The sequence below is a fragment of the Neospora caninum genome, chromosome VI (genome assembly GCF_000208865.1).
Source record: "Neospora caninum Liverpool complete genome, chromosome VI".
NCBI classification, from domain to species: Eukaryota; Apicomplexa; class Conoidasida; order Eucoccidiorida; family Sarcocystidae; genus Neospora; species Neospora caninum.
In genome coordinates, this window is record NC_018392.1 from 1,641,932 (window position 1) to 1,653,630 (window position 11,699).

The following is an 11,699-nucleotide window of genomic DNA, read 5'->3' on the forward strand; positions in this document are numbered from 1 at the left end:
GCGCCATATTTTGGGCGTGGGAAGGTCTTAATGAATGCGACGAGGAGACTGTGTTTTGGTGTAAAGCGTTGCGGAGGGGCTCGATTGAGTGGGAAGACACCACCCCGAACGAGTCAAAGCACACTAGCTGCGCAGACAGTGCCTTCTCGGTTAAGGGATGCAGACACTGAAAACCTGGTTGCAGTGAGAAGTACTCGTTGACGACACAAGCGAAATGACGCCTGCGTTCTGCCATCTGCCAGTGGATAGCGCATGCGATGGGTTGGAGCGCTTGTAGGGAATTCACGAAGTCGACACCTCCCGTACCAGCTGAACTACAGGATCATGGCTTCCAGAGCAGGAAAGAGCCGTACTGGGGTGTACGAGAGTTCGCAGCCCACCGTGTTCTGTCCCTTTTGGTGGCGACCTGTGCCGCGCCCCTGGCTAACCAGAACTCGCGAGCCAGAGCAGGGGGCAGTCCATGCTCGGTCCATTAAAGATCCCATGCCTTGTAACAGCCCTACACAACAGCGAACGTGAGAGAACGATAGACACCCCCTGACAATAACCAGTTTTCTTTTGAGAACTCCCGAATCTATTAATGCTCCGCAAACACAGCTCGTCCCTGCCAGAGCTGTGATTTGTCCGGCGTCAAGAGCGACAACGTAAACTCGGCTCGTCACCTACGGTTTTTTCTGGCGCCAAGACATGAGTGTGACCACCAGGTGGGGACCACAACTGGGAACGATCAAAATTCATTTGAAAATGTTAATCCGATAACATTGCTGTGATTTGTCCGGCGTCACGAGCGACAACGTAAACTCGGCTCGTCACCTACGGTTTTTTCCGGCGCCAAGACATGAGTGAGACGACCCGTTGGGGACCACAACTGGTGACGATAAAAATTCATTTGCAGATGTTAATCCGAGAGGATAGGCGATTGTCACACGCGTCGAGACTCTCGACCAAGGGGATGACCTGACCCACATTTCTCCCCCATTGCTTCCTCCGATGTGCTCTGACCGATATCGACTCGGAAACACCAAACACCGCCAGATTGGCGGTGTCTCATCCACAAAACTCTCTCAATATCTTGTGTTCCTCCTCGTCGTGTCGTGCCTCTGATGTGTGTAAGCCGTGTCAACAAAGCGTTCGAGCGCGCCTGTGTCGCCACTGGCTTCGCTGCTCCCAGTTTCTCAGGATCACATCAGCCGACCACCTCCTACCTGCGCCCATGCAACCGACATCGGGGACGCTATACTGGTGAAGCGCCAGGCACCGTTGTCGCGCGAAGATGAAAAGAATTTCGCTGGCATCCATTTGTTTTCTGGTTGTTACTTGCATACTTCTACAGTGTCTCCCTCGTGACCAGTGCCTTGCTCACTATGGCAGCGACTCAGATGGGTCAAACGCGCGGCCGTCTGGAGGGGCTGACTGGGCGACACGGACGCCAGCTCCCGCTGTAGGGGACTATGGCGAGTTGACGGGCAGTGTTTCTCGGACGCAGACTAAACGTGTGTATGGCGCTGGACTGTGGCCCAGGGTACGCTCCCTGGCAGTGTCGCGATTCCCTGGTGCAGAAGAGGAGCAGTGGGAGGGGGCATACGCGCGTGGTGACCTTCCCCCTTCACAGGTCGGAGACGTTCTGACGCAGAGGAAAGGTAGAACGGGAAGGTCGAGAGTTCATCAGCGTGTCGTAGTGACTCCAGAACCACATTCCTGGAATCACAGGGTTACTATCGCTAAGGGACAGGCTGTTATACCCGTCGGCTTTGAAGGTAGCTTCGTTGAGAGTCCGTCCTTGCTTGCCACTCCTACGAATCTTGGCGCGCCGGTTGACCTCCAGGGGCAGCAGGATATGAGCTCACATGTCGTGAATCGACTTCCCGCAGTTGCAGGATTACCACCTGCCGAGCGAGCGGCGGCAGCCGATTTGCAGAGAAGGTTCAGACAAGGCCTCCGTCTGACGGTTGACTCTACGTTCAGCGGAGAATCTTTCGAACTGACAGGGCCGGTAGAATTCCTGGGAATGGGGTCAACGGGGATTGTGTTTCGTTTGTCACAGACGAAAGCGGGCGCGGCAAGTTTGCCAAACCGGGTGGCAGTGGCAGCTAAGATAACCGTCATGAGGTTACAACGACAAACAGGTCTTTCCGCATCTCAGATAAAAAAGTTCCAGGAGGAAATGCAAGAACGCATTATCCGGGATGAGAGCTCAATGAGAACTGCTCTACCACACGTGAACCCGGAAACGGCTCTACAACACGGACTTCTTTTTCCACATGATGTTGGCCGTGTTTCCAACATGCCCATCGAGGTTCTTGCAGGCAATGCGTATGCTGTCTATCCCGTTGTTTCTGTATCTCCTGCCTTTACTTGCGACCTCCAACAGCTTGTCGGTGGGCAAGACCTTTCACTTTCGGCAAAGTTCTATCTCACGCGGCAGCTGGTGAAGAGTGTTGCATGGCTACATCGTCACGGCGTTGCTCACAATGATTTGAAGCTTGAGAATGTCCTTATCAGCAGTGCAGGACAGCCTGTCCTCACAGATTTTGGCTTCGCAGGAGCAATCGGAACCGCAAAAAGAATACAGTTCACGGCTTTGTATTTAGACCCGCAGACCGCAGAGGCGTCGGTTCAACGACAACCGGAAGTAATGATAACTGCAGCACGAGATTCATGGGCGTTGGGAACTCTCTTGTTTATGCTCTGGTGTCGATCGCTACCGCACGCTTCGCCGTACCAAGCCAGCCTGCCCGATCGTGCATATCTGGAATTCATGGTGACACAGGCGAAGACCCACAGACTGCAACCTAACTTTGTCGAGTGTGGGGACCTCCCAGCTGCGGTCAGGGAACTCATTAGCGGATTTCTACAGTGGAACCATGAAGATCGACGTCTTCCCGGTGATGTTGTGGAGGCGTTCCTGGAAGCTACACACAACGGTGGTGGCGAGAGGTCTCGTCGGTGAGTGCGTCAAACTGCATATGCATGCTGGCCTCATCCAGGTCTCAGAGATACGGATCACCAGCACAAGCAATCGGCTCTACCATGCAAACGACCGCCGAGCCGGTGCCTCCCTCTGAGCAAATCCAGCCGCGCAAGAGCCAGTGCAATTGTTGGCGTGCCGGGTTAGGTGTTGCTCGCGGAGTTGCCTTCTGCAACTTGTCTGGCTCTCAGGTGAACGTGATTTTCTGTTGTCGACGCGGTGCCATGCGATCTGCATGATGGCAGCGGGGAAACGGGTCGTTTCTGAAAAGGCTGTCAAAGGTACGAGCGAAATACATGCAAACGTTTATACGCGTAGAAGCGTGTGTCACGAATTCATTTGGTCTGTGCGGATTCTACGAACCTCCTGTGGCGTCGGACACGTCCTGTAGATCTACTAAATGGGTTGGTATCCCGGCGGGAGTTTTCGTCGCTGTATATATTGCAAGAGTCCGGTGGTCTGATTTAACACCCCCGCGTGTGCGCTTCATGAGGGGGCGTCGCTTGAGGCAACGCATACGGCTCTGGCAACAAACAGCCCATGTAGACATGGATTCGGCCGAGACATGAGGCTATGCTGGGGCAAATAGATCAATATAAGCATTGTTCTAGACGAGAAACGGTGTTGATTTGTGGATGAGACTAGGAGTCGCGGACAGCAAATGCCTACGGAAATATGATGCCGCTTCGAATTTTTGACCCTTTTGCCGTCTCCCGAAAACCGAGACGAAGTAGGTCAGGTGGCTTGGGAGACGAGAGGTAGAATCGTTCGGTTTTTGCTGGAAACCTTTCTGTAGGTAGGGAGTGCCACGACCGGCACTTTCGTTCAGTGCCTGAGTTGGGCGAAAACAGGAGCCTCGAATTATGTGGGCACTGACGGGGTCCTCGACGGCAGACACACGGCCGGAACTGGGGACGATGCTTCCCCAGGATGTGCTGTCAAACACTAGTTTTCCATGACATTTAAGAGCTAAGAGGATGCAACGTTAATGATCTGACTCTACGTGAAGGACACCAATGCCTGGTGCGTCCCATCGGGACAAGTGACGCGCCAGCCTTTATCGCTTCGCTTCATCTTGCTCCTCTCCACGACGCAGTTTCTCGCACTCCGTGACTCTAAGCCTCTCCACAGCATACAGCCAACGAGGAATGTGACGCAAGGTCCGAGGACAGACGGCAACAGAAACTGACAGCGGGTGTCACTCCTCTGGAAACGCACAGTGATATGTAGTTCGTCATCGAGCATGGCAGCGTACTCGGATACACCTGAGGACTGGTAACGTTTGTGAAACCCCCAGTACACCAAATCTGGTCTGAAACTTGCTCAACTCGTTTCTCGACACAAACAGCCCCACAGCGTGGCTGCTACGACAGCGCGATCTCAGGTTGCCATTGTGGGGGGTGGGTGCAGCTGTACTTCTGCGGACGAAATTAACAGTAGCTTAAACCCTTAATGCAGACCTATAGCACTACAAGATATGTCGCCACGTCGACACTCCGCCGTCCCCGTCGTAACCACCGAGTGATTTCTTCTACCACACTCAGCATAGAGTAGCAGTGCGATGGACGAAGGTTTCACAACCCCCTCCGATCGCTTCCTGTCGCCAGCGACCCGTGGCACGCCCGTGGCTAGCCAGAACTCACGGCCGCGCAGGTGCAGTCCCTGAACTCCGTCGCGACCACGTGTCTTGTAACAGCCCTACACATTGGCGGACGTGAGAGAACGATGGAGAAAACGAGGCTCTGACCGTAACCAGTTTTCTTTTTGCAGAACTCCCGAATCTATTAATGCTCCGCAAAAGGACAACTCGTCCCCGCCAGAGCTGTGATTTGTCCGGCGTCAAGAGCGACAACGTAAACTCGGCTCGTCACCTACGGTTTGTTTTGGCGCCAAGACATGAGTGTGACCACCAGTTCGGGACCACAACTAGGGACGATCAAAATTCATTTGCAGATGTTAATCTGATAACATTGCTGTGATTTGTCCGGCGTCACGAGCGACAACGTAAACTCGGCTCGTCACCTACGGTTTGTTTTGGCGCCAAGACATGAGTGTGACCACCAGTTCGGGACCACAACTAGGGACGATCAAAATTCATTTGCAGATGTTAATCTGATAACATTGCTGTGATTTGTCCGGCGTCACGAGCGACAACGTAAACTCGGCTCGTCACCTACGGTTTTTTCCGGCGCCAAGACATGAGTGAGACGACCCGTTGGGGACCACAACTGGTGACGATAAAAATTCATTTGCAGATGTTAATCCGAGAGGATAGGCGATTGTCACACGCGTCGAGACTCTCGACCAAGGGGATGACCTGACCCACAATTCTCCCCCATTGCTTCATCGGATATACTCTGACCGATATCGACTCGGAAACACCAAACACCGCTAGATTCGCGGTGCCTCATCCACCAAACTCACCCACATCTTGTCTTCTTCTTTGTCGTTTCGTGCATATAATGTGCGTAAGCTTTGCTAACAAAGCATTCGAGCGCGCCGGTGTCAGCACTTACTCCCCGTTTCTCAAGTCCTCCGTATCATATCAGCGGATCCTATACCTTTGCAGCGCCAGGCATCGTTGTCGCGCGAAGATGAAAAGAATTTCGCTGGCGTCCGTTCGCTTTCTGGTTGTTACTTGCCTACTTCTACAGTGTCTCCCTCGTGACCAGTGCCTTGCTCACTATGGCAGCGACTCAGATGGGTCAAACGCGCGGCCGTCTGGAGGGGCTGACTGGGCGACACGGACGCCAGCTCCCGCTGTAGGGGACTATGGCGAGTTGACGGGCAGTGTTTCTCGGACGCAGACTAAACGTGTGTATGGCGCTGGACTGTGGCCCAGGGTACGCTCCCTGGCAGTGTCGCGATTCCCTGGTGCAGAAGAGGAGCAGTGGGAGGGGGCATACGCGCGTGGTGACCTTCCCCCTTCACAGGTCGGAGACGTTCTGACACAGAGGAAAGGTAGAACGGGAAGGTCGAGAGTTCATCAGCGTGTCGTAGTGACTCCAGAACCACATTCCTGGAATCACAGGGTTACTGTCGCTAAGGGACAGGCTGTTATACCCGTCGGCTTTGAAGGTAGCTTCGTTGAGAGCCGGTCTTTGCTTGCCACGCGTTCGCCCCCAAGGGCACTAGTTGACTGCCAGGGCCAAGAGGAAGTCCAGGCCGCTGTCACGAGGTGTTCTGTCGAAGTACTCGCATCTCCGGAGCAGCATGCCGCGAAGGAGGTCTTAGTGAGTCTATTCGACGACGACCGGATTCTGAAAGTCAAGTCCGCTTTCAATGGCGCACAGTACATGCTGGCGGGACCGGCAGGCTTCTTGGGAATAGGAGTCGACGGGATTGTGTTGCGTTTGAATCAGCTGGAAGATGGAGCGGCAAGACAGCGAACGCAGGTGGCTGCAAAAATATGCATCGTGTTTAGAAGGTTTTTCGAGCGGCTCTCCTGGTGGGGCAAACGCCGGCTCAGGAAAAAGATAAAGAGGAAGTGTTTGATGAAGGAGAGTTCAGTCAGGCGTGCTCTCCCAGGTGTGACCCCGGAGGAAATGCTCGAACACGGTCTCGTCGTTCCAACGGATGTTGGCAGGTTATCCAATCTACCCACCTGGTTTCCAGCGGGCCAAGGATATTTTGTGCTCCCCGTCGTTTCCTTATATCCTGTATTTTCTTGTGACCTCGAGCAGCTGATTCACGGCGACCTATCGGATTCGGCAAAGTTGTATGTTACCCGCCGGTTGGTACAGAGCGTCGCGTGGATGCATGAAAAAGGCGTTTCCCACAATGACTTGAAACTTGAAAATGTCCTGCTCAGTGCCGACGGTCAGGTTGCCATCGGCGATTTTGGTTTATCAAGCAGTCTCGGATCTGTGTCGCAAGCCCTCGGCACTCCAGCGTACATGGGCCCCGAAACCGCAGAATCATGCCTGCGACAAGAGAAAGTCGACGTGGTTGCAACGAGAGATGCATGGGCACTGGGAATCCTTCTTTTCACGTTGTGGTGCGGAGTGCTTCCATTCGGTTTAGGGCAGATAGCTCATCTCCATCCGCGGGCCGTGGTCCGGTTCATAGTCACACAGGCAACGGGGACTCCACCTGTACCCGAGTTCCAGCTGTGCGGCCAAATCCCAGCTGCGGTCAGGGAACTCATTAGCGGATTTCTACAGTGGAACCATGAAGATCGACGTCTTCCCGGTGATGTTGTGGAGGCGTTCCTGGAAGCTACACACAACGGTGGTGGCGAGAGGTCTCGTCGGTGAGTGCGTCAAACTGCATATGCATGCTGGCCCCATCCAGGTCTCAGAGATACGGATCACCAGCACAAGCAATCGGCTCTACCATGCAAACGACCGCCGAGCCGGTGCCTCCCTCTGAGCAAATCCAGCCGCGCAAGAGCCAGTGCAATTGTTGGCGTGCCGGGTTAGGTGTTGCTCGCAGAGTTGCCTTCTGCAACTTGTCTGGCTCTCAGGTGAACGTGATTTTCTGTTGTCGACGCGGTGCCATGCGATCTGCATGATGGCAGCGGGGAAACGGGTCGTTTCTGAAAAGGCTGTCAAATGTACGAGCGAAATACATGCAAACGTTTATACGCGTAGAAGCGTGTGTCACGAATTCATTTGGTCTGTGCGGATTCTACGAACCTCCTGTGGCGTCGGACACGTCCTATAGATCTACTAAATGGGTTGGTATCCCGGCGGGAGTTTTCGTCGCTGCATATATTGCAAGAGTCCGGTGGTCTGATTTAACACCCCCGCGTGTGTGCTTCAGGAGGGCCGTCCCTTGAGGCAACGCATACGGCTCTGGCAGCAAACAGCCCATGTAGACATGGATTCGGCCGAGACATGAGGCTATGCTGGGGCAAATAGATCAATATAAGCATTGTTCTAGACGAGAAACGGTGTTGATTTGTGGATGAGACTAGGAGTCGCGGACAGCAAATGCCTACGGAAATATGATGCCGCTTCGAATTTTTGACCCTTTTGCCGTCTCCCGAAAACCGAGACGAAGTAGGTCAGGTGGCTTGGGAGACGAGAGGTAGAATCGTTCGGTTTTTGCTGGAAACCTTTCTGTAGGTAGGGAGTGCCACGACCGGCACTTTCGTTCAGTGCCTGAGTTGGGCGAAAACAGGAGCCTCGAATTATGTGGGCACTGACGGGGTCCTCGACGGCAGACACACGGCCGGAACTGGGGACGATGCTTCCCCAGGATGTGCTGTCAAACACTAGTTTTCCATGACATTTAAGAGCTAAGAGGATGCAACGTTAATGATCTGACTCTACGTGAAGGACACCAATGCCTGGTGCGTCCCATCGGGACCAAGTGACGCGCCAGCCTTTATCGCTTCGCTTCATCTTGCTCCTCTCCACGACGCAGTTTCTCGCACTCCGTGACTCTAAGCCTCTCCACAGCATACAGCCAACGAGGAATGTGACGCAAGGTCCGAGGACAGACGGCAACAGAAACTGACAGCGGGTGTCACTCCTCTGGAAACGCACAGTGATATGTAGTTCGTCATCGAGCATGGCAGCGTACTCGGATACACCTGAGGACTGGTAACGTTTGTGAAACCCCCAGTACACCAAATCTGGTCTGAAACTTGCTCAACTCGTTTCTCGACACAAACAGCCCCACAGCGTGGCTGCTACGACAGCGCGATCTCAGGTTGCCATTGTGGGGGGTGGGTGCAGCTGTACTTCTGCGGACGAAATTAACAGTAGCTTAAACCCTTAATGCAGACCTATAGCACTACAAGATATGTCGCCACGTCGACACTCCGCCGTCCCCGTCGTAACCACCGAGTGATTTCTTCTACCACACTCAGCATAGAGGAGCAGTGCGATGGACGAAGGTTTCACAACCCCCTCCGATCGCTTCCTGTCGCCAGCGACCCGTGGCACGCCCGTGGCTAGCCAGAACTCACGGCCGCGCAGGTGCAGTCCCTGAACTCCGTCGCGACCACGTGTCTTGTAACAGCCCTACACATTGGCGGACGTGAGAGAACGATGGAGAAAACGAGGCTCTGACCGTAACCAGTTTTCTTTTTGCAGAACTCCCGAATCTGTTAATGCTCCGCAAAAGGACAACTCGTCCCCGCCAGAGCTGTGATTTGTCCGGCGTCACGAGCGACAACGTAAACTCGGCTCGTCACCTACGGTTTGTTTTGGCGCCAAGACATGAGTGAGACGACCCGTTGGGGACCACAACTGGGGACGATAAAAATTCATTTGCAGATGTTAATCCGAGAAGATAGGCGATTGTCACACGCGTCGAGACTCTCGGCCAAGGGGATGACTTGACCCACATTTCTCCCCCATTGCTTCCTCCGATGCGCTCTGACCGATATCGACTCGGAAACACCAAACACCGCCAGATTGGCGGTGTCTCATCCACAAAACTCTCTCAATATCTTGTGTTCCTCCTCGTCATGTCGTGCCTCTGATGTGTGTAAGCCGTGTCAACAAAGCGTTCGAGCGCGCCTGTGTCGCCACTGGCTTCGCTGCTCCCAGTTTCTCAGGATCACATCAGCCGACCACCTCCTACCTGCGCGCCCATGCAACCGACATCGGGGACGCTATACTGGTGAAGCGCCAGGCACCGTTGTCGCGCGAAGATGAAAAGAATTTCGCTGGCATCCGTTCGCTTTCTGGTTGTTACTTGCATACTTCTACAGTGTCTCCCTCGTGACCAGTGCCTTGCTCACTATGGCAGCGACTCAGATGGGTCAAACGCGCGGCCGTCTGGAGGGGCTGACTGGGCGACACGGACGCCAGCTCCCGCTGTAGGGGACTATGGCGAGTTGACGGGCAGTGTTTCTCGGACGCAGACTAAACGTGTGTATGGCGCTGGACTGTGGCCCAGGGTACGCTCCCTGGCAGTGTCGCGATTCCCTGGTGCAGAAGAGGAGCAGTGGGAGGGGGCATACGCGCGTGGTGACCTTCCCCCTTCACAGGTCGGAGACGTTCTGACGCAGAGGAAAGGTAGAACGGGAAGGTCGAGAGTTCATCAGCGTGTCGTAGTGACTCCAGAACCACATTCCTGGAATCACAGGGTTACTATCGCTAAGGGACAGGCTGTTACACCCGTCGGCTTTGAAGGTAGCTTCGTTGAGAGCCGGTCTTTGCTTGCCACTCCTACGAATCTTGGCGCGCCGGTTGACCTCCAGGGGCAGCAGGATATGAGCTCACATGTCGTGAATCGACTTCCCGCAGTTGCAGGATTACCACCTGCCGAGCGAGCGGCGGCAGCCGATTTGCAGAGAAGGTTCAGACAAGGCCTCCGTCTGACGGTTGAGTCTACGTTCAGCGGAGAATCTTTCGAACTGACAGGGCCGGTAGAATTCCTGGGAATGGGGTCAACGGGGATTGTGTTTCGTTTGTCACAGACGAAAGCGGGCGCGGCAAGTTTGCCAAACCGGGTGGCAGTGGCAGCTAAGATAACCGTCATGAGGTTACAACGACAAACAGGTCTTTCCGCATCTCAGATAAAAAAGTTCCAGAAGGAAATGCAAGAACGCATTATCCGGGATGAGAGCTCAATGAGAACTGCTCTACCACACGTGAACCCGGAAACGGCTCTACAACACGGACTTCTTTTTCCACATGATGTTGGCCGTGTTTCCAACATGCCCATCGAGGTTCTTGCAGGCAATGCGTATGCTGTCTATCCCGTTGTTTCTGTATCTCCTGCCTTTACTTGCGACCTCCAACAGCTTGTCGGTGAGCAAGACCTTTCACTTTCGGCAAAGTTCTATCTCACGCGGCAGCTGGTGAAGAGTGTTGCATGGCTACATCGTCACGGCGTTGCTCACAATGATTTGAAGCTTGAGAATGTCCTTATCAGCAGTGCAGGACAGCCTGTCCTCACAGATTTTGGCTTCGCAGGAGCAATCGGAACCGCAAAAAGAATACAGTTCACGGCTTTGTATTTAGACCCGCAGACCGCAGAGGCGTCGGTTCAACGACAACCGGAAGTAATGATAACTGCAGCACGAGATTCATGGGCGTTGGGAACTCTCTTGTTTATGCTCTGGTGTCGATCGCTACCGCACGCTTCGCCGTACCAAGCCAGCCTGCCCGATCGTGCATATCTGGAATTCATGGTGACACAGGCGAAGACCCACAGACCGCAACCTAACTTTGTCGAGTGTGGGGACCTCCCTGCTGCGGTCAGGGAACTCATTAGCGGATTTCTACAGTGGAACCATGAAGATCGACGTCTTCCCGGTGATGTTGAGGAGGCGTTCCTGGAAGCTACACACAACGGTGGTGGCGAGAGGTCTCGTCGGTGAGTGCGTCAAACTGCATATGCATGCTGGCCCCATCCAGGTCTCAGAGATACGGATCACCAGCACAAGCAATCGGCTCTACCATGCAAACGACCGCCGAGCCGGTGCCTCCCTCTGAGCAAATCCAGCCGCGCAAGAGCCAGTGCAATTGTTGGCGTGCCGGGTTAGGTGTTGCTCGCAGAGTTGCCTTCTGCAACTTGTCTGGCTCTCAGGTGAACGTGATTTTCTGTTGTCGACGCGGTGCCATGCGATCTGCATGATGGCAGAGGGGAAACGGGTCATTTCTGAAAAGGCTGTCAAAGGTACGAGCGAAATACATGCAAACGTTTATACGCGTAGAAGCGTGTGTCACGAATTCATTTGGTCTGTGCGGATTCTACGAACCTCCTGTGGCGTCGGACACGTCCTGTAGATCTACTAAATGGGTTGGTATCCCGGCGGGAGTTTTCG

The 11,699-nt window shown here is 54.1% G+C and overlaps 3 protein-coding genes across 3 annotated transcripts; all 3 read left to right on the forward strand.

Moving 5' to 3' along the window:
• Positions 1-1,273: 1,273 nt before the first annotated feature.
• On the forward strand, positions 1,274-2,950 carry NCLIV_017410 (uncharacterized protein; the record flags this gene model as incomplete). Its single annotated transcript, XM_003881933.1, has 1 exon — positions 1,274-2,950. One exon carries the CDS (start codon positions 1,274-1,276, stop codon positions 2,948-2,950), a length of 1,677 nt encoding a protein of 558 aa, XP_003881982.1.
• Positions 2,951-5,562: 2,612 nt separating this feature from the next.
• Positions 5,563-7,224, forward strand: NCLIV_017420 (uncharacterized protein; the record flags this gene model as incomplete). Its single annotated transcript, XM_003881934.1, has 1 exon — positions 5,563-7,224. The coding sequence occupies one exon, from the start codon at positions 5,563-5,565 to the stop codon at positions 7,222-7,224; it is 1,662 nt and encodes a 553-aa protein (XP_003881983.1).
• A 2,351-nt stretch (positions 7,225-9,575) lies between these two features.
• Positions 9,576-11,252, forward strand: NCLIV_017430 (uncharacterized protein; the record flags this gene model as incomplete). The annotated part of the gene is made up of 1 exon (XM_003881935.1): positions 9,576-11,252. The coding sequence occupies one exon, from the start codon at positions 9,576-9,578 to the stop codon at positions 11,250-11,252; it is 1,677 nt and encodes a 558-aa protein (XP_003881984.1).
• Between the last annotated feature and the right edge of the window lie 447 nt (positions 11,253-11,699).